The 22,555-nt window shown below is 47.6% G+C and overlaps 1 protein-coding gene across 9 annotated transcripts in view; it reads right to left on the reverse strand.

The window, feature by feature from the left end:
• NWD1 (NACHT and WD repeat domain containing 1) overlaps positions 1-22,555 on the reverse strand; it is a 61,695-nt gene that overhangs the window by 35,307 nt on the left and 3,833 nt on the right. For 3 of the 9 annotated variants that reach the window (XM_019737029.3, XM_074337970.2, XM_088792399.1), the window contains 6 exons: positions 19,442-19,527; positions 17,463-17,579; positions 12,204-12,501; positions 7,428-8,700; positions 1,910-2,113; positions 676-835 (listed from right to left, as the gene is read on the reverse strand). In XM_019737029.3, the coding sequence (XP_019592588.3) occupies positions 676-835; positions 1,910-2,113; positions 7,428-8,700; positions 12,204-12,501; positions 17,463-17,579; positions 19,442-19,525 (2,136 nt within the window). In that variant the 5' untranslated portion in view covers positions 19,526-19,527. Of the gene's footprint in view, positions 1-675; positions 836-1,909; positions 2,114-7,427; positions 8,701-12,203; positions 12,502-17,462; positions 17,580-19,441; positions 19,528-21,686; positions 22,022-22,555 lie in introns of those variants that run through there. The other 6 variants (XM_074337972.2, XM_074337971.2, XR_002137792.3 and 3 more) reach the window with 5 other exon arrangements.

Consider the following 22,555-nt stretch of genomic DNA (forward strand, 5'->3'; position numbering starts at 1 on the left):
AAACCATCAGGCTTGGCCCTGCCTCTGGCCTCCCTCGACCATCAGGTGAGACAAAGAAAAAAGAAAAATTGAATGGCCACGGAAGACTTATGTGTATTTCCTAGTTGTAATCATTGTGCTACAGTTAGGAAAAAGGTTATGAAAACTGGTGCAAGTTTCCATGGGAACTCTCTGTACTCCATCTGCAACTCTTCTGTAAATCTCAAATGACTTTGAAACTAAAAGTTTTTAAAAAACTTTTAGTTCTGCCTCAGAGGAAAGGGAGCAGGAAGTAAAGAACAAGTAACTGAGAAGGGAGAAATCGTCGAAGGTTTCCTGAAGGAAGAGGCATTTGAGCTGGGCCTTGAGGTGTTTGAGAGGCAAAGAAATGAGGGTGCAACACACCAGCGAAGGACACCAAGTCTTAGAGCTCCCAGGCATAAAAGAAGAAAGACTGGAAGGAAATGTGTGAACGGTGACTGGGGGAGGGGAGTGTGGCAGTGGGTCTTCCTGAGCTCCCTACCCCCCAAATGATGCTCAGCCCTCCCAGGGAAGAGAAGAGGAGGAGGTCAAGAGGGTGTGTTAAGTGAAAATGAGGGAAGAAAGGAACTGGGTGCTCCTTGCCCGGCAGCCTTGGTCTTGCCCACACAGCAGGGTGGAGGTTGCAGGTGGGGAACAGGGGTGCAGACACCTCACCTTGCGGTCCAGGTTCAGGGGTTTTCCCACAAGTGGCAGGGTGATGAGTTTCTTGGTGCCCTGGCTCCAGGTCCCCAAGAAGAAGTCGGCCAAGACTCCGTGCCTCTTGGCTTTCTCAGGCCCTGACAAATAACGCTCTTGGACCACCTCGGCCAGCTGTCTGCATAGAGGGGACACAGGCTGGTGGGTCTGGAGACCAAGTGAGCTCAGAGGTGGCCACCGGCCTTCCAGAAGGCAGTTCCCAAATGCAGGTCCATCCTAAGCCACCGTCTGATGCTTGCTAAGTCTGCTGACCACCTGTCCTATTTGTTACCTAACCTTTATCTCTAAATCACCCCATCTTTCTTTTTACCCTTAAATAAATCTACTTTAAAAAGGAACCTGTGGTCTCCTCATGGTAAACATAAAAGAAGGTACTGTTGACCCTGCAATTCCACTCCTGGAATTATGTACACTGTATATACCCACTGTTTTTGGTATATACCAGAAAGAATTGGAAAACAAAAACTTGTACACACATGTTCACAGCAGCACTATTCACCAAAAGGTGGAAACAATTCAAATGTCCATCAGTGGATGAATGGATAAGTAAATAGTGATACATCCTTACTGTGGAATATGACTCAGTCATGAAGAGGAATGAAGCTGTGACACACGCTACCATGTGGATGAACCTCGAAAACATGATGCTGAGTGAGAGAAGCCAGACACAAAAGCCACATGGTGTGTGATCCCAGTTATATGAAATGTCCGGAACAGGCAAATCCAGAGACAGAAAGTAGATTGGTGGTTGTCAGGGGCTGGGGGAGGCAGACAGGGAGTGACTGCTCATGGGGACAGGGTTTCCTTTTGTGGTGATGGAAACGTTCTGAACCACTGAGAAGTGATGATTACACAGCATTATGAAAGTATTAAATGCCACTGAATTGTACGCTAAAATGGTGTGTTTTACGTTATGTGAATTTCTCCTCAATTTAAAAAACAAGTTACACCTGAAATCTATGTAATTTTACTAACAATTGTCACCCAATAAATTTAAAAAATAATAATCATAAAAAGAAAAAAACAAGTTAGTTGTATCAGAGTCGGTGCATGGAGACCCTTGAATGCTATTCTAGGTGGACGTGACTCCCTGGGAATGGGGAGAGAAGAAGGATCTGGAACAAGAAGGAGCCTGATCAGTGAGTTCTTGCTCTTAGATACCCAGATAGTGTCATCTCCACGCTGAATCTACCTGTGGGTGATGGCCAGGAGCGTGAAGTTATCCACGGGCCGCCTGGACAAGCAGTTTCCTAGATCGCGACGAAGCCTCACCCACAGCAGGGGTGGGAAACGCAGCAGCTCCTTGCTGGGCGGGGTCCAGTCCTGGTACACGGCCTGGAGGACCTCGTCATCCAAGGACAGGACGTCCTTCAGCTCAGCCTCAGAGAGCCCATGCCTGTGGGGAGGAACGGCGGGGAACACACCTGTGTCTCCTGAATTTGGAGGACACTGACACCAAAGGAGGGAGAGACGCAGTCAGCTGCACAGCGTCCTGCCTGTCACCAAAGCATTTACCCTGAGGACCAGCATCTGCACAGTGCGCAGGCCCGGCGGGAACCAACGCCCGGTTCCAGCTGTACCCATCACATAGACCTTTCCTGATCTTTCCTTCTGCGTACACACAGCTACAGAACTGCGAACCATCTCTTCCTCAACCTCTGATGAGTCAGGAAGCATAGGGAAGGAGAGAGGAGGTAACGTAGGAAAATAATTCAGAAACCAGCTGTGCCCACCCTGGCCCACCCCGTGTTTCCTGGCCTGAGAAAGGGCTGAGCGAGAGAAAGGGTGTGTTTTGAGATAGGACGAGTGACTGAAGTTTTGGTGCTGGGCTGGAACGAGCTTTCTAACACCTGTGAGCATGAGCCTGGGAAAACTGTGGATTTACCTGCAAAGGAGAACATCAGAGTTCATTTCAGAGCAGGGGGGAGACAGAGGCTGGCTTCTGTGTGCACCTCACTGGGTAGAAACCCTTCGTGTGGCTTTTTTTGAATTCTCTGATGTTGAGTAAAGTCTTCATTTTGATCAAAACACCTGCCACATTCTTCACATATACAGACTACTTAGCATTTTATGATGTATGACAAGGTGGGTATCCCCAAGAGGGAGAGAGAGAGAGAGAGAGAGAGAGAGAGAGAGAGAGAGAGAGAGAGAGAGAGAGAGAGGAGACAGGGTCTGTTAGGCTAAGGCAGACTTTCTCACACTCAGCACTACTGACATCTGGGGCTCCCTATTCTCTGTTGGGGCGTCCTGTACATTGTAGGGTGTAGAGCAGCATCCCTGGTCTCCACCCACTAGATGTCAATAGCAGCCCCTTCCCGAGTTATGACAACCAAAATGCCTCCAGCCATCGCCCAGTGCTCCTGGAGGGGCAGACCCACCCCAGGTGAGAACCACTGGCCTAGAACTCAGGCCTGCTCCGAGCCAGGTTCTCAACTATGACGCCACACTGAGTCCGTGTGTAAACATAATATATTTTCATGGAACTGGAGGCCCCTAAATCACCTTCCCCACAGTCATCTTCCTTAACTCCCCCCCACTCCCTTCGGCCAGCCCCTGGAGGAGGGTGGTCCTACTCTCAAGGAAACCCCAGCTTTACTCATTGGACCAGACGTGGGGCCAGAAAGGCCGATTGATTTCTGTCTCCCCAGATTTTGCAATTAGGACTCAAGAAGAAGCCAGTACGATGACCTCAGGTCCCTGAAATGGGAGCTCATGATGCCAACAGAAGCTGGAGGCAAGCTGCACTTCAGGGAAGGGGAATGGAAGAGTCCAAAACAAAAGCCGATGTGCAGAAAGGATCCAGAGGGAGAGGGGATGAGAAACTGCCCTGATTCCTGTGGCTTGCTGGTTTCCATGACAACTCTGCTTCCTCCTCATAGACAGCTTCTGAGTGGCCTAATGGCCCAACCCCTTTATTCTGGAACATTCCCCCAGTCTGTCGTTGTAGCATTCAGGCCAGTTCCCCACTCTGGGGCAACCAATCACAAAATCTGGGGTATGTGCCCCGCTGGAGATGTCTATCGGGTGGCCCTGGACTCCTCCCGTGGCCTTGGCATAAAGCCCTATTTCTTATTCATGAGCATGAGTGGGATTCTGTTCCTGGCAATCAAACCAACTAACAAACAAAACACCCCCCTCACTGATGGCCGCCCATCTTGCCTGATTTTTGGCAAAAGACAAAGGTTGGAAAGAGAAACACTGCCCCCAACACTGAGAAGAGGCAAAATTGCATCATCCAGCATTTTGAGATGGGCTCAAGTGTTCCTGACAGCCATTTGCATTAAGGTAAAGCTCTGTTGCCTGGTGTGTCTGCTAATTGGTCTCCATCCCACCCACCTGGAGGTTGGAGTGGGCTGCTGGGTGAGTCTGACGAACATACTCCTCTCTCCTGCTCATTATTTCTGACTCACCCTCCACAACTGACATCTCTGAGCAATCCCTCCTGATCCTGACCCAGGTTCACAGAAGTTCACAGCCCTGACTGAGACTTTCTCTGCGCTGAGCTACCTCATTTACGCCTTCATTCCTTTAAACTCTGTAAACACACTGGAATTGGATTTTCCTGTTAGATTTTTGCTGACTCCCATGCTGCAAGCCTGGAGTTAGATGTAGATGCAGGCTTGTGCTTGATTCTTGAGAGAAGTCTGCTTTAAGAAGATTTTTCTGAGATCTCCCCATGTGTTGCTTGTTAATTACAAAGGGGAACATTGCAAATTTGCAGTGGGGAAAAATTTTGTGCCCAAGAAGGGCCAAGCATCACGAGGATATGATCACGAGGAAACATCAGACCAACCCAGGGGGAGAGAACTACAATCTTTCCCCCAGCTTTGCTCCCTGTACCAGCAGCATTGCATGGGAGAAACACAGAATTCCAGGCTCCACCCCAGACCTGCTGAACTCTTTATTCAAAAACAGGACCGAGGGGCCCGCCAGGTGGCTCAGGCGGTTGGAGCTCTGTGCTCCTAACTCTGAAGGCAGCCAGTTCGATTCTCACATGGGCCAGTGGGCTCTCAACCACAAGGTTGCTTGCCAGTTCAATTCCTCGAGTCCCGCAAAGGATGGTGGGCTCCACCCCCTGCAACTAAGATTGAACACGGCACCTTGAGCTGAGCTGTCTCTGAGCTCCCAGATGGCTCAGTTGGTTGGAGCGCATCCTCTCAACCACAAGGTTGCCGGTTCGACTCCTGCAAGGGATGGTGGGCTGTGCTCCCCGCAACTAGCAACGGCAACTGGACCTGGAGCTGAGCTGCACCCTCCACAAGTAAGACTGAAAGGACAACAACTTGACTTGGAAAAAGTCCTGGAAGTACATACTGTTCCCCAATAAAGTCCTGTTCCCCTTCTGTGGGGGCAGAGCCCCAGAAAGTAGTTTACAGGCTCTCAGCCTCACGTGGAGGAGTGCTGGCTCGGGTAGTAGATGGCCGTCAGCTGTGGCTGATTGGCCGTCAGCTGTAGCCAGTTAGCCAATTAGCCGCCAATATAACTGCTGCGGCTACGGTGGAGAGGAGAGGAGAGAGAAGAATGGGGGCTAGCAAGAAGATGGCGGCTGGGCTGGCAAGCGTGGATGGCGGTTTGCGGACAGTGTGGACCCAGCCTCCAGTGAGAGTATAGTGCCGCCAGAGAGAATATAGTGGTATGACTCCCCTACCTATGGCTCCGTGGGTGTTCCTTTTTGGCCTCACCATATCCTGCGTTCTTGTGTGGGGAGTGGGAGCAGAGACCCCGCCGGACGCCCTGCACGACAAATAGCGCAGCGAGCAGGGTCTCCCGCACGACACCTTCCCCAATAAAAATCTTAAAAAAAAAAAAAGAAGAAGAAAGAAGAGGGAATTTTAGACAGAGGCACACATAGGGAGAGGCCAGGAGATGATGGAGGTAGACTGGGGTGATGCGTCTACAAGCTAAGGAATGCCAAGGGTTGCTGGCATTACAAAGGGGAACATTGCAAATTCCTTTGCAAATACCAGAAACTAAGAGAAAGGCCTAGAAGAGATTCTCCCCTGGCACCTGAGCATGGCCCTGCAGACACCTTGACTTCAGACTTCTGGCCTCCAACACTGTGAGAGAATATATTTCTCTTGTTGTAAGCCACCCAGCTTGTGATTTGACAGCAGCCCTAGGAGATGAATGCATGCGTTGTACCTCAATTTTAAAGAGTTAAAAATGAAGAAAAGGGAATTCCTTGTGTACTGTTTGTGGGATTGTAAATTGGTGCAGCCACTATGGAAAACAACATGAAGGTTAAGGAAACAAAAGTGAAAAATAAGCAAACAGGACTGCATCAAACTAAAAAGTTTTTGCACAGCAAAGGAAACCACCAACAAAACAAAAAGCCCACTGAATGGGAGAAGATATTTATCAATATATCCGATAAGGGGTTAATATCCAAAATACATAAGAAACTCATACAATTTAACACCAAAAATCAAACAACCTGTTTAAAAAAATGAGCAGAAGACCTGAATAGACATTTCTGAAAGGTGGTCATACAGATGGCCAATAGTCATATGAAAAGATGCTAAACGTCACTAATCATCAGAGAAATGCAAATTAAAACCACAATGAACTGTCACTTGTCAGAATAGCTATCCTCAATAAATCAACAAACAAGGATGCGAGAAAAGGGAACCCTTGTACATTGCTGGTGGGATTGCAAATTGGTGCAGCCACTGTGGAAAACAATATGGAGGGTCCTCAAAAAGTTAAAAATAGAACTACCATGTGACTCAGCATTCCCACTTCTGGGTGTTTATCCAAGGAAATCCAAAACACTAATTCAAATAGATGTATGTACCCCTGTGTTCATTGCAGCATTATTTACAATGGCCAAGACATGGAAGCAACCTATGTGTCCACTGATAGATGAATAGATAAAGGAGATGTGGCACACACACACACACACGGGTGGTGCCAAAAAAATGTACATGCATGACTTGTATTCATCTTCTGTTATCAGTATATGTTGAGTATAACAATTTTAATACAGTTTTTTCCTTTCTTAAAATGTGTATACATTTTTTTGGCACCCTCTGTTTATATGTATATATACATAATAGAATATTACTCAGCCATGAAAAAGAATGAAATCTTACCATTTGCAACAACATGGGTGGATCTAGAGGGTATTATGCTAAGTGAAATAAGTCCGCAGAGAAAGACAACTACCATATTATTTCACTTATATGTGGAATCTAAAAAACAAAACTAATGAATAAACAAAACAAAACAGAAACAGACCCATAGATACAGAGAACAAGCTGATAGTTGCCAAAGGGGAGGCAGTGGGGGATGGGTGGAAAAGACAAAAATATGATCTAGAGCAAGGTGATACCGAAACAAATGATAATAATAAAGGTCAGATTAATGTTATCAAACACTTTCAGGTCTGTGAAAGGTTTTCTTTTGAAGTTTTTTGAGAATTTCCTTGTTTTAAAAAAAACCTTAAAATAATTTTACGTATGGATAAAAAAAAAAAAGGCAGAAAGCATCTTTCCAAAAAAAATGCATTGCAACTAAAGCTTCTTAGTAATATGTATTAAAAGGTATGAGTTGTATATTAGGCTGCTACTTAGTACATCAAATTATGTTAATTTTTAAGAGAGAGACTTTTGTGTCGCATGTTTTATATTTTTCTTGTACATAAACTTTGTTTACTAGCATAAAAAATAAAACTAATCCAGATTTAAAAAAAAGAACGAAAAGAGACTTACCTGGAAGACACAATGTAGCCCAACACTCGGGCCACCAGGAGCTGCCCGTGGGTCTGCTCCAGGCGGGCACACAGCTGGTGCATGGCTTCCTTAGCCGTGGAGGCCAGAGGAGCCGGTGTGATGAAGGAGGTCCATTTCCGGGCCTCCTCAAAGGCCAGCCTCAGCCGCCCAGGGTGCCCGCACTCCGGGAGGCTGGCCCAGAGCAGGTCCCTCTGCCCCGGGCTCAGTGTCCTCCTGGAGGCTTCTAGCAGGAGCTGGATCATCTCTTGTCCTTGGTTGCTAGAGAGGGGTTTCACCTCCCAGTAGGACTCTGGGTCCATGATCGTCTGCTGTACAGTGTCGCAAACTCCCCGCTGCCCTGAGCAGACCGAAAGGATGAGGTGGACCCTTGGGGGACACTGGGGAGGCAGCCAGGGGATCCTCTGAGCGCGGCGGATGGAGTCCACATCATCCACAGCGTCCAGCAGGATCACGAGGGACTCGAAGTTTCGGCAGGAGACCGTGTGCAAGAGGGTGTGGAAAAACTGGACCATCCTGGCATGGGCCTCCTGAACCTGGGCAGGGGGCAGGGGCAGCCCGTAGGCCAGGCACACCTGGAAGCAGACACTCTGCAGCAGGCTGCGGGCATCACAGCTCATCTGCGATGTCCCTAGGAGCCGCAGGACGGCCACCGTCTTGCAGCCCAGCAGCCCCGGCATTTGCTCAGCCAGCTTGCACATTAACGCTGTCTTTCCGATGCCTGGGGGTCCGAAAAGCACCAGGGGCGTGTGGGGGTGGCTGTCATTCTGCCGGAGTCGCTGCCCCACCTGGGCCAGGAGTTCCTGGCGCCCACAGAAGATCTTGGTGGCCTCGGCACTCAGCCCCAAGTGGTGGCGGATCTCCTGGTAGAGCCATGCCAACTCCTGCCTGCCTGCCTCCAGCTCCCGGAGGCGCTCGAGGACCTGGTGGTTAGCCCTGGCCACAAACTGCTCCCCAAGCTCCTTCAGGTACTGAGAGTGAGCCTTGTTTTTAGGGTTCACCAGGTCACGGCTCCAGAGCAAGTGGTGGGCCTTGAGGACTCCGGGCTGCATGTCAGCAATACGCCCCTTGAGGCTGCTGAGAAGGTTCTGGGCATCTGTGTCCAGGCAACCGTCTGGGAGCCGGTCCACCATCTTTAAGGCACAGTCTTCCAGGATGTGTTTGTTGAGGTCTTGGATCTCTCTTAGGAAGACAGTGGCCCCCTGGTGCCCGTCTGTCAAGCTCAGCAGGCCCCGTTCTATCTCCCACTCAATGACTGCAAAAGTGGAGGAGATGGGAAGAGAGTGTGGTCATCATTATGTCATCAGCTGGCCTGAGTGGGGACCCTTTGGAGACACATTCGGGAGATGTGGACACTGGTTCTCAAGCTCAACATGAGCCTGAGTGACCTGGCATAACTATAGACAACATGCAAACAAATGCTCTTGAGTATGTTCCAATAAAACTTTATTTACAAAAACAAATGGTGGGCCGGATTTGGTCCTCGGGCCATGCTTTGCCGACCCCTGTCCCAGAGTATGCAGCAGCTGCTCTGAGGACACATATTTTCCAAGGCCAAGGGCCCACAATGACTCCTCCTTGGAGGCTGTTGTTTGGAAATAGCAGTCAGACCAGGGGAGTATTTTTGAAGCCACCCTACACTCAGCAGAGGCGCCGAGTTCCCTGAGGCTGAGCAAGCCAGGCCTTTGCTTGGAGATAGGATTCAGTCTCCAAGCTAAAGACAAGAACCACTCAAAAGTCCTCCTTGGAGTGACCCCACACCTGCCTCAGCCCTGTGAATGGAGGTCAGAAGTGAAGGCAACTAACAGTCTTGAAATGGGATCCTTGGTGGACCCCATTTTGGATGGACCAATCTAAGATCACCAGCAACTTGTGACCTTGGGCAAATCACTGCACCTCTCTGAGTCTGTTTCCTCCCCTGTGACATGGCTGTACTAGTTCAATCCTGAGAGGCTGTTAATGAAGGCTTTTTTTTAATGAACTAATTCTTGTGAAAAGCTGAGCACATTATACTGAAGGAACAAAGCCAATCTCAAAAGGTTACAGAATGTGCAATTCTATCTTCTATAACATAAAATTATAGTGATGGAGACGAATTAGTCATTGCCAGGGGGTGGGGGTTGTGGGGAAGGGTAATTGTGCCCCTAAAGGGGGAGCGGGAGGGAACCTTGCAGTGAGGGGACAGTCCTGTGTCTTGACTGTGGTGGTTACTTGAAGCTACACAGATGATAAAATTGCATAGAAGGAAATACATGCACACACACGTTTGCACACATGCAAAGGTGTGCCTGTAACAGTTGCGCTCTTTCGGGATTATAACATTGTCCATTTCTTGGTTGGAATATTGTACTCTAGTTTTGCAAGATGTTTCCTTCGGGGGAAACTGGGTAAAGGATATATGGAACCTCCTCCTATTATTTATTTATTTTTTTTTTTTTGCAACTTCCTGCAAATCTCTATTTCAAAATAAAAAAAAACTGGGAAAAAAAAGAAAGCTGAGCAAGGCAACTGGAAAATAATATGCTGAGAGACACTGTCGCTAACATGCCTTTGTGCTTTCTGCTACTTTCAAGGAGTTGCTACTTGTTCTTTCAAATGGGACTTTTTTATTTTATTTTATTTTATTTTATTTTATTTATTTATTTATTTATTTATTTATTTATTTATTTATTTATTCCAAGTGGAACTTCTTAACGGGCTAGGTTCTTAACGGGCTATTGCTTTTCAGAGCTTGAATACAAGTTCATGGCTGGGACAAGACCCTTTAGACCCCACAATGACTCCATGACATACTAACTCTGATTAGTTCCTATTCACAGATGAGGAAACTGAGGCTCTAAGGCTTCCAGAAGTCAATACAGCTGGGAAGGGGCCAGGCTGAGCGGCAAATCCAGCCCCATCCCAAAGTACAGATAGATGCCAGGCTCTGAATGTGGCCCTGATGGCAGATATATCATGAAAGCAATTAGCACATTTAGCTTCGTGTCATAGAGCAAACAAATAGCAACATAGTAAGTGCCCTGTAAACAGTAGCCATTAACATTATTTACATAAATAGTGTATTCAAAATTGATATGTCATTCCCAGTCTTAACGAAAGGATCAAGGGCAGCATCACTTGTGATGTCAGGTGGGCATCAAGGTACCCTGTCTAATCACGAGAAAATACCAGACAAGCTTAGAGTGAGGGGCGTTCCATAAAACACCAGGCCAGCACTCCTCAAAATGGTCAAGGTTGTGAAAAACAAGGAAAGACTGAGAAACTGTCACAGACCAGAGGAGCCTAAGGAGACATGTTGACTAAACACAAGGTGGGATCCTGGATGGGGCCCTGGGACTGAAAGGGAATGTTAATGAGAAAACTGGGGAAACCTGAATAAAGTCTGGAGTCTAGTTAATCACCATGTACCGATGTTAAGTACCGGTGTTAATTTCTCAGCTCCAACACATGTACTGCGGTCACATATGATGCTAAACCATCTCAGCAAAGAACATATGGGAACTTGGTACTATCTTTGTAGCTTTATCACCTTGTAACTTTCCTGTTAATCTAAAATGATCCCCCCAAAGAAGTTTATTTTTAAAAATAGATATGTCATTAGTAGAATTAATATATAATAGGTCTAATAGATAATAAATATAATTGATATATTTTAATAAAATTAAAATACTATTACTATAAATTACTACATTCAATATCCTTAAATAAGTCAATATATTTAATATGTTTATAACATAAATCCACATATTTAATATATTCATAATACAAATTCATATATTTAATATGCTGATAAATAAACTCATGTATTTAATATTTCAGTAATAGATAACATATAATAACCAGTATATTTTAATAAGATTAAATTCATACATTTAATGTTTATAAATGAATTAATATATTTTATATTTTTAGTGTAATATAATATACTGAATTTTAGTATAATATAAATTCCTGTATTTAATATGTTGATAAATGAACTCATATATTTAATATTTTTAATAATATAAATTCATATATTTAGTATGTTTAATAATATAAATTGACATACTAGTAACTCACAAACTGACATGTTACTAACCCAAGAACAGTAATAACCCATGTCTTGCTGGCAGGAAGCAGTGGGGAAATGGATTGCTCACGCTGCATTTTTAGAAAAATCTTTCTGGTATCTGGAGTAGAGGATGGTGGGAGAAGAGCGTGGGGTGAGAGGTGAGAAGTAAGGGACCAGATGGGAGTTGGGTGATGGCCTCTACAGTCACAGGGTCAAATCCCTACTCTCACCCTGGGGCAGATGAGACTCCGCCTTCCTGCGCCTCAGTTTCCCCCTCTGAGGCAGGTGCAGCAAGGCCAGACAACTCCGAGTCCTCAGCAGGGGCTGACTTCAGCTAACACAGAGGGATCCACTCATCCAGTTTCCCCAGGACTGGCCTGGGTTCGGTCCTAACAGTCCTGCATCCTGGGAGCTTCTCAGTCTCAGGGAAACAGAAATGGTGGTCATCCTAGAACACGTCCCCCAAAGCCAGGGGCCCCCCTGGAGTAAGGGAAGGAGACATGGAGGGAGAAGAGGATCCTAAGAGACCAAGGTTTAACTGAATGGGGCTGGACTCTCTTGGGTCATCCGTAAAAATGACCTTGGAACCAGGGATCCAGGAGCTAGGCCGGCTTGGCATTGACAGAAATATGGACCGGGGCATGTGGAGTGTATTCTGAGCACATGGGCATTTCCCGTGGCCCCTCAGGGTTGTCCCGCAGCCTCACCTGACCGGTGGTAGTAATGCCACTGCTCCTGGGTGATGAGACCCAGCCTCCTGGCCTGCTGGGCTCCACAGCGAAGCACAGAGGTCAGGGTAGCCTCCTCAGGCCCGTGGGTCTCCCTGGTGCCCGCAGCCTGTAACACGTAGGTGGGGGGCACGGCGTTCTCGTCCTTCTGGAAATGGTGAGCCACCAGCTCTAGGTCACCCGGCCTGGTGGTCAGCTGGGACTTCAGAGCCTCCCACTCCTTCTCTTCGATCAGCGTGGGGACCGGACAGGGACCATACTGGTCACCTAGGAGGGCCTGGCAGAGAGAGGGGCACAGTCTCAAATCTTGGCTCTGGCTCTTAGCTCTGTGACCCTGAGTGAGGCACGCCAGCCCCTAAAAATGGGTCTGGCCATAGTGCCATAGCAACAATTACCTTAAGACGTGCAGGCAGAGACTTATTAGCACCTGCGTGTGGAAGTACCTGAAAGCATGGCACACGGGACTGGTAAATTTGGAATTTGATTGAGCTCCAAGCATCACAGAGTCTTTTGCTTGGGAAACCCTCTGTGGTGGCTAAATAGTGGCCCTCCCCCCAAAGATATCCAGACCCAATCCCTGGACCTGTGAATGTACCTTACACGGAAAAAGGTGATGATTCATCTTACGTGTCAATTTGACTGGGTTAAGGGACACCAGAGAGCTGGTCATTAGCATTTGAACTGGTGGACTGAGTGAAGCAGGGGGCCCTCCCCAATGCAGGGGGGTTCATCCAGTCCATCAAGGGCCCAAAAGAACAAAAAGAAGGAAGAAGGGCAAATTCCTGTCTTCTCCTGTTCTTGGACATCGGTTCTCAGGTATTCAGACCCAGATCAGGATTCATGCCATCAGCTCCCCAATTCTCAGGGCTCAGGACTCAGAATGAATTACACCACCGGCTTTCCTGGGTCTCTAGCTTGCAGACAACAGGTGGTGGGACTTCTCGGCCTCCATAAGCACATGAGCCAATTTCTACAACAAATCTCCTGTCTATCTCTATCTCTATTTCCATCTAATCTATATCTATAGCACATCTATTATCTATCTATCTATCTATCTATCTATCTATCTATCTATCTATCTATCTATCTATCTATCTATCTATGTATGTCAATCTATCTATCCTATTGGTTCTGTTTCTCTGGAGACCCCTGCCTGTTATAAGGGTCTTTGCCAATGTGATTAAATTAAGGGTCTTGAGCTGGAGAGATGATCCTGGGTTATCCAGGTAGGCCCGAAATGCAATCCTAAGAGTCTTTAATAAGAGACAGGCAGAGGGACAGTTGACAAAAACAGAAGAGAAGAAGAGGATGTGACAGCAAAGCCAGAGACTTGGAGTGATGCAGCCAGAAACCAAGGAGCATCTAGAGCCCTCAGAAGCTGGCAGAGACGAGGAAAACTTCTCCCCGAGAAATTTAAGAAGGAGCACAGCCCTGCTGACACCTTGATTTCAGACTTCCGGCCTCCAGACCACAATAAATTCTGTCATTTTAAGCCGACCAGTTTGTGGTGATTTGTTCCAACAACCCAAGGACTCTGCGACTCCCCCTAACTGTACATAAGAGAAAACTGTAGCTCCTCATATGTAGGTACTGGCTTGTCCCAGAAATAGCTACAGCCTCTGTTGGCTCTACCCAAATATCAGGCTATGATGTGGCCCTGGGGGCAGGACTGTCCCTAACGGCAGCCAGGGAGCAGGGCTTGATGAGAGAGAGGTGAAAGTGGGTCTCAAAAGTGCAAGGATCCTGTCTTTGTTCAGAATTTTGATATTTTCTTTTGGATCAATTTTTGTATTTGAAAAACAACATTGCATTAAAATGTTTATCTTGATAACTAAGACTTTTGGTGCCCCTTTACATTTTGTGCTAGAGGTGAATGCCTCACTCTCCTCACCCTAATCCAGCCCCTGCAGCAGGCCTTAGAAAACCCAAACTCCTGCTTCCTCCTTGTTAGGTGTGGAAACTGAGGCCCCGGGGATGGTGCCAAATTGGAACTGGTCTGAGGTCATGGGTTTAAAGGCCAACTGGGAAAGGGGTGGGGGTGGGGGGCCAGGTCCCAGGGTGGAACCTCTGAGTTCTGAGCACAGTCATTCCCCAAATATTTATTGAGCCAAGCCCACGACAGCCGCTCAGGAGACAGTCGTGACCAGGATGGTCTTGGTCATCAATCCAAGAATAACACTCATGTCAAAGTGCAGCTGACCTAGTGCTAGGAAGAAAGCACATGTGGGCTGTGGAGTCAGGGAAATCCCCCTGAGGAAGTGAGGATCCAGCAGCAGAAGATCTGAGAAGAGAACACTGGGCAGAGTGCCTGGCTGGCAGCAGAAACAGCATGTGCTGAGACCCTGTGGCAGGAAGTGCAGACCCGTACAAGCAGGGGAAACCCCTGCTTGTTCAGTGCAGGAAAGCCAGGGAGGCTGAAGGACCAAGAAGGAGGGAGCAGTGGAGGAAGCACGGGCTCTCCCGTGGGCAAGATTCTGTAGGGTGTGGTGAGGCCCTAAGATTTTGGTTCTAGTGCCAAGAATGCTCGAATGCCCTCTCTGCCCTGACACATTCGCACAAAGGACAAACTGGAACATGAGAGAATCAGGCCTAGGATACTGGGCCCAAAGTCTTGAGTTTCCTCATTATAACATGGAAGCAAGCACCCCCTCGCCTCTTCATTGGGTTGTTCCAGAATATTCCAGGCGTGTGCACCCCGGAAACCTGGATAAATGGAAGCTGGATGTTGATGAGGACGATATTCTCCCTCCTGGGCCTTCCCAGCAGTGACAGCCTCGTTGGAAGAAAAGAAGTTGGGAAAGGAGTCGCCAGCCAACTACAGACGGGAGATCTTAAGGAGACAGATGGTTAAAAAAAAAAAAAAAAAAAGAGCTTGTGTCTGTGGGACCAGAGCAAGGGGAGCAGGAAGAGCTGAAAAGAAGGAAAGAAGGAGATCAAGGAGTCGTCAGGAGACACTGGAGCTTCAGGTGGCCCAAGAGACCCAGGACCGTAAGAAGGAAGTGCTTGGGGAGCGTCCCTGCCACGTCTCCTAATGACTTATTTACCAGAGAGAAGGCTCTCCCAGGGCCTCCAGCGCAGCTCCGATTTTCATGGAAAGTCCCCCAAATCAGAGCCACTGAAGGAGAATGAAGCCCTGACTCTCAGACAACAGAGGGGAGATGCCTGGTACAGGAGAAAAGCAGGAAGTGAGTAGAGGTCCCTGGCCACCCAATGAGCCCTCCTGGAAGGCTGTGCAAGGTCCCTGGGCCGGTGGGGCCTGGGGGAAGCTCAGAGATCATCCTGCTGTCCCCCATGTCACCTGGAGGCTGCGTTGTGCTTTTTGCTGCCTGCAGTTTGGGTTGCAAAATCGAATTCCCCCTGGAGTTCTTCTCCCCATCTCCCTTTTTTCTTTAAGATTTTTTTTTCTTTGAAACTTAACAAAATGATCAACCGTCAGGCTCATTTGGAAAACTAAATGAGAAGATTGGGGAACAAATAATTTGTGAGGGAGATGCACAGGCAGGAGGGTAGAGCCTTCCAAATGGTAGGATGCAGTTTAAAGCAATAATAATTAAAACAGAGTGGTTCAAAGGTACACACTTCCAGTTACAAGATAAATGAGTCCTGGCGATGTAATGTACAACATGACCATAGTGAACAATATGTGGGATATTGGAAAGTTGCTAAGAGAATAGATCCTGAGAGTTCTCATAACAAGGAAGAAAAGATTCCTTTCTTTCTCTCTCTCTCTTTTTAATCGACATGAGATGATGGATAGTAACTAAACTTATTGTAGTAATCATTTCACAGTGCATGTAAGTCATCATTGCACCATATACATTAAGCATGTACAATGCTGTGTGTTAATTATGTCTCAAGAAAACGGGGAAAAAAGAGGAAAAAAGTGGTGCCAACATACCAAGAAATCCGAGAGCAAAAGAATGAAAATGCAAACCCGGTTGTATAGATAACAATTAATATATAATAAAGAAAGCTTCTCACACACCCTGCCCAGACCTTTGTGTCTTTTAGGGAGGCCTAATCTCTCAGGCAGAACTGGAACTTTCCACACTGTTGGACGTGTTTTCATTTGTGCCATCCGTTATGGTGGCCCCTTGCCATTGCAATGTGGCTAGTAGGACTGAGAAAATGAAATTTTATTTCTACTTGATTTTAAGTAATTTAACTTAAAATTGCCACATGTGGTTTGTGGCTACCACACTGGGCAGTACAAATCTAAGGCCAAACGGGCCTTACCTGGTTCTCTTTATTCCCCTAGAAAAGAGCTTTTATAATGGGACCATACTCTCCTCCATTCTACAGTCTTGTCTCCAGGAGAGGTACAGAGGATTTTTCTCTTTGTTGGGAGCTGCTCAAAGCTTCTTTGTGATTAAGGTGTGTTGGGCAAAGGTACTTTCTTGGCTTTTTCCCTTTTCACTTTCCAAGACAAGTCAGCAAACCTTATCTGTCAAGGGCTAGGGAGCCAATATTTTCAGCTTTGCAGGCCAGATAGCTTCTGTCCCAGCTACTCAGCTCTGCAGTTGTAGCTGGAAAACAGCCACGGACGATATGTAAAGGAAGGGGCTGCATAACAATAAAGTCTTATTTATGAAAACAGGCAGTGGGCTGGGTTTGCTGATTCCTGCTCTGGGACTTCTGAGCCAAAATGTCCTAGTTCTTGGATGTATCTGGTGGTGTAATAAATCAAAACTCTGGAATATCACTTGTCAATCAAAGCCCAAACAGTTCCTTGTGAGCTGTGGGTTGTTTTGGCAACAAAGGGGCTATAGTTGGGAGGGGAGGAGAGAAGACCAGGTAAAAATTGACCTCACCTAGAGTCGAAGGAACTTTGCCCCTGAGGCAGGCTCCAGAAGGGGCCACAGAGTCTGCTCCCAATACCATGGGGCACATGGGAGAAAAAAATTACAAATACCCTGTGGGTGTCCACCTTTTCCTTGGTTTTACAGGATCCCAAAGTTCCAGACAAAGTAGATGGGGTGGGAAAGCTGGGGTGGGCTTCAACACTGCTCTACAACTCACCTGCTGCTGCCACTTGACTGCTAATGTCTGGATCCCAGCTAGCTCTGCAGAAAAAGTGCCATGAACAATTAGCAATGTCCGCCATGGGCAGGACATCGCAATTGGGTATGATTGCAGAAATGCCACCCATGTCCCTCCACTGGTGGGTCTGGCTAGGAAGCAAGAGTCATATCATGGTGCTAGAAGTAAGAGCGGTCCCATTCCTCCCGAGACACTCACAACAAAAGCTGGCCCTAGGGATGTTTTCCGACACCGGTCAAGCTCCTCCAAGCAGAGGTCTGTGGTCATGTGGTCAGTGGCCTCGGTGTTCCGAATACCCCACCTCAGATCAACGACCTGGAGATTACAAGCGTGAGTTTGTCAGGGAGGTAGCAGGATGGATGAGTTTTTCAATTCCCTTTGACAAAAGCATAAAGTTTCTTTCAATAAATTTTGACAGCCTCTCCCCAAAGCGGGATGTCTGGATGAAAAGAACTTGAATGAGACCCACAACCCCAGGGAAATCGTGAGAAAAATATCAGGCAGACCTAGATCGGGGCATTCTGTAGGAGACCAGGCCAGTCCTCCCCAAGAACGCCAAGGTCGTGATCAACCAGGAAAGACAAAAGAGCCATCCCAGACCAGAGGAGACTGGGGAGACATGATGACTACATGCAATGGGATTCCCTGGACAGGGTCCTAGACCAGAAAGAACTGGTGATATCTGGATAACATTAGGAGGTTGGTTAATAACAATGTACCAGTATCAATTTCTTAGTTGTACAAATGCACCCTGATAATGTAAGATGTTCAAATTCGGGGGGAAAACTGGGTGTGGGGTATATGGGAACTCTGTACCCTATGCAAATTTCCTGTAAATCTAAATTCCAAAGTCAAAATTTACTTAAAAACATTTTTGAAAGTTTTTTAAGACCTTGGGCATTTTCAAACTGTTCCTTTTAAAGCGAGGACATGTCCACACTTGTTTGCAGAGCTTTCTTTGCAAAGGAGGGTGTTTAATTTGGCCAAAATCAGATGTGGCAAAGTCTCCTTGGCAACCACACGCTTGCGGTCCATTTTTGCCTGCTAGTCAGAGGGAGGCCGGCAGAATGGCTCAATTCAAGCAGCCCATGGAAGGCTGGGATGAGGAAGTGGGGAGAACGGGACTCAGAACAGTCCCTACCTCCTCAAATTCTTTCACCCAGTGGGAAAGACATCGATTTCTAATGAACTAGAGCACAGGGCGAAAGGTTCACAGCACTGAATGTGCCTGGAGGAAGAAAGAAAGAAAGAAAGAAGGAAAAAGGGTCAGCGACCAGCCTCAGGCAAGAACCTTCCTCTCCCTGTCTTTGAGTTAAGGGTGTTTACAGCGCTTGTCACAGAGCTGGCACCGTGTGGACATTAAAGGAGGAGCATGGGAGTTTCATCAGTTCTCAGCTCATAAGTTTTCCTTTTTAGTGCCTCTGCCATTGAGCGGTGTCTCATCCTCAACGGCAGGCAGAGTCGAATTCCCAGCACTGTTTCTTTCTCATCTATGTCAATGATGGCGTATCTCATAATCCAGGGGCCTTCGAACCACTGTCATAAATGGCAAGGAGGCAGCGTCCACTGAAGCTGAGACTCTAAAGATGGTTTGTCAGCTTCTACATCAAAACGTACGAGCAGTGACATCCCCACTGAGGGTTGGTGTGAGAGCTGGAGGAGACTCTGTTTGGGGCCTGTGATGACGATGCACGTCAGGTACACCCTCACAATCCAGAAAAAGGTGCACCCCACACCTCAACGCCCACCCTGCCTACACCACAGCCCTCTTAGACGCCCCTGAAGCTGCCCCAGTGCAGAGAAGGCCAGGAGGGCAGGAAAAAAGTAACAAAACAGTGAGATGCACAAGGAGCATGTCCCCGGGCGTCTGCTCCTAGCACTGTGCCAAACGGCCTGTGCTAACCACAGCCATCATCCCTCCACCTGCCTTTTCAGGGGACTTTTCTCTCCCCAGCCCATTGCCAGGACCAGCTACAGAATTTGAAGGGTCTGCTGCAAAAAGAAAATGTGGGTGTCTTGTTGAAAAATCATGAATTTCAAGGTTCAGCAGGAAAGCGTTAAACCAAGCATGGGGTCCCTCGGAGCTAGGGACCTGTGTGACTGCCTGGGTGGTACCCCCTCATTTCTAGTTTCCGGGCAGTGGAAACGGAGGCAGTAAGAAGCGGGCAGGTGATTACCTCAAACATCAGGCCGTGCTTCTGGCAGAAGTTCTGCACTTCGGGGTACGCAGTGCTCTGCAGAGCTTCTCTCTCTGCATCCATGTCTGCAAGGAATGGCATGGACGGTGTTAGACAGAAGAATCCAGAACTCTTCCCTGGCCTGTGGCTCTGCTCTTAGCTTTACTTGCCCTCTACTCAGGCTGGGGCCCTTCACAGCAAATCAAAAGATACAAAAACATGACATGAACCCAAGGAGACCAACCACCGAGATTGCCCAGGACTTTCCCTGTGTCAGCACTAAAAATCCCACATCCCAGGAAACCTTGCATTCCCAGCTAACCAGGGTGGTTGGTTGCCCTGGGTTAGGGTGCCATATAAAATACAGGACGCTCATTAAATTTGCATTTCAGATAAAGAATGAATAACTTAAGAGCATAAGTATCTCCCATTCTACGCACTATTTGGATAAATTTGCATTTTGGATAAACCCTGTTTAATTTAAACTTCAGATAAGCAACAAATAATTTGTTGGTGTATGTCCCATTCTATGCAATTGTGTGTATCGATAAACCCAGTTCAATCTGCATGTGAGATAAACAACAAATCATTAGCTAGCATAAGTATGTTCCTTCCATACAATATTTGGGATATACTTATAAAAAGGGATTATTTATGGTTTATCTAAAATGAAATTTAACAGGACGTCCTGGTTTTGCTGCTGTTTTGGGTTTTTGTTTTTGCTAAATCTGGCAACCTTACCCAGGGTAAACCTGGATTCTAAGACCTTCTCCATCACTGACTTCACTGTGTGGCCCTATGCCAAGTGTCAGGCTGGCCTGTTTCCCCCTCTGTAAAATGGGTTGATGCCTCTGCTCTGCAGGGCTGCGATCTCCCCAAAATCAAGAACTTCTTCTTGTCTTGGCCATTACTGACTTCTCAGCACTCAACACAGGCACTCAATAAGCGTTAGTTGAATCACTGCATCTTAAAAGTGAAAGTACCTAGTGCAGCATAGGTGTAGAAGAACAATTTGTTTTCTCTATGTGGCCAAGGGGAGGTCACATTAGTGTCCTAAAAAAGACTCCCAAAGCCACTGGTACAAAGAAGCCACCCAGGTTCTGCCATGGGAGCTGACCTGGACACCCATTGCGGATCTGTCCCCCCCTTCCCATGCCTCTCTTATAAATCCTACAGGTTATTTATATTTGTCCACAAAATATCAACTGGGAAGTTTCTTAGGTATAGACACTGCTAAGATCAAGGGCACAATGGGAAATGAGATATATATTAACACAAATAACGTGGTATGCCAGAGCTGGCCCCTGCTGCTTGGGAGAGCTGATGGCTGTATTTTCATGAATACTGTGAGCCAGTTGTTGGCACAGACACTATGAAAAATGGAATGATCTGAACTTACGATGGAATACATTATTGTAAAAGCAGAGACCGCAAATGCTCAAAACTCACGGCTTCCAAGTTATTTTACTATAGTCGGCCATGAGCTCTGCCCTTTCTGTTTACTGCTATTGCTTTTGTAACAGAAAAATAGTAGAGGGGGGTGAGCCACCGCACAGCCTTGCCCAACTGCATGGTTATGAAGTCACATTGGCACCTCGAAATTGACTGTGGTGGGAGGATTTACATGATGGAAACTGTTGTAAATTATTGGGCAGTACAAACCAGGTGTTTTATGTTTTCTGGGGTTTTAATTTTTTAATTTTTGGAGAACAGGTTATTAAACATTTGCCAGCACACCACTCTATGTAGTTTTTGCCCTTACCGAGCTTGCAGATTGGTGGGAGGAGCCAGGCATTAACCAAATATATAAATTATATAACTACAGCTCTTGGGGCTTCATGGATTCCAGGACCTGCCAGAGCCCAGTGTGACACGTGGGTGACAAGAGGATCATATGAGATAAAGATGGGAGGTGAGCGGAGTCCAGCCGTGCAGGGCCTTGCAGCCATGGGAAGACTCTGGCACTTTTTAAGCCTAGTAGGTAGTGTGTTCATCATAAATGTCAATTGCAATATCATTTGCCACTTACAGTAACTCTATCCAGTCAGGCTCTCAGCCTGGATTATCGAAGAAGAAGAAACAGAGGGTCTGGGAGGCTCCCCCTCACCAGTTCCCACATGGATCACTGGCCAGACTGCATTCGCATCCAGGTCTCTTGGAGGACCCTATAGGCCATGCCCATTGCCCTGGAACCCCCAAGAGTGCCCCCCTACCGCTAAAACCCAAGCCCTTCCCTGCCCCTTACCTGAGACCGCGGAGCTGATGAAGATTGCCACACTGCTGGATGGAGGCACTGGGAGGGGGCCTACCTGACCCTGGAGAAGCCGCCGGCAGGTGCCTGGGCTAAGGGGACCCACGCTCATGCTGCCCACCCACCTGGGCAATCCTTCCCTGGGAAAGGGACTAGGTCTCAGACACCTCACGCCAGTGACTTGGTGGCCTTCCTGAGAGGCCAGCTGGGCAAGGCCATCTGGAGTGGGGTGCCCATCTCACCCTCCAAGGCCCCCTCGGTGACCTGCAGCCGTCACCTCCGGCACCCTTGGAGAGCTGAACCAACTGCTCCGCACTGCTCTGCTTGGTTTGCAAACGCTCACAGGAGGGTGTTAGACAGTGGCCTCCCAGCCAAGGCCCTCGAATGTTGGCTACTCCAGGCACTGGAGCCTTTTGTCCCTCAACCAACCAGCTCCTTACCCTAAGAGATCAGCGGTCGCCCCAGCAACTGCAGTTTCTTGGCGCTCAGCGTTGGGGCCTGGGGACAAACCAGCCTGTCGAACACCTGGGTCCCTTGGGGCTCCATGAAAGTTGAGCCTGGGCCCAGGTGTGCAAAGGGAGGCTGTGGGATGCTGGGAGCCATGCCCAGCCCTGGTAGGGCAGGCCAGAAGGATGAACACTTAGAGAAACTCCCCACTAAATTCTGCGTTCACTGACCCTTCCAAGGAGGTCCAGCACCTCTGCACTATGTAAACCAGCAGGTCTCAGCTGGAGGCCTTTTTGCTCCCCATGGGACACTTGCAGTGTCTGGAGAGACATTTTGGTTGTCATGACTGGGGAAGGGAGAGCTATTTGCTTCAAGTGGGTGGAGCCCAGGGATGCGGCTCCACACCCTACATGCAC

The sequence above is a fragment of the Rhinolophus sinicus genome, chromosome 15 (assembly GCF_057876585.1).
Source record: "Rhinolophus sinicus isolate RSI-liver-muscle chromosome 15, RSI-T2T, whole genome shotgun sequence".
NCBI lineage: Eukaryota > Metazoa > Chordata > Mammalia > Chiroptera > Rhinolophidae > Rhinolophus > Rhinolophus sinicus.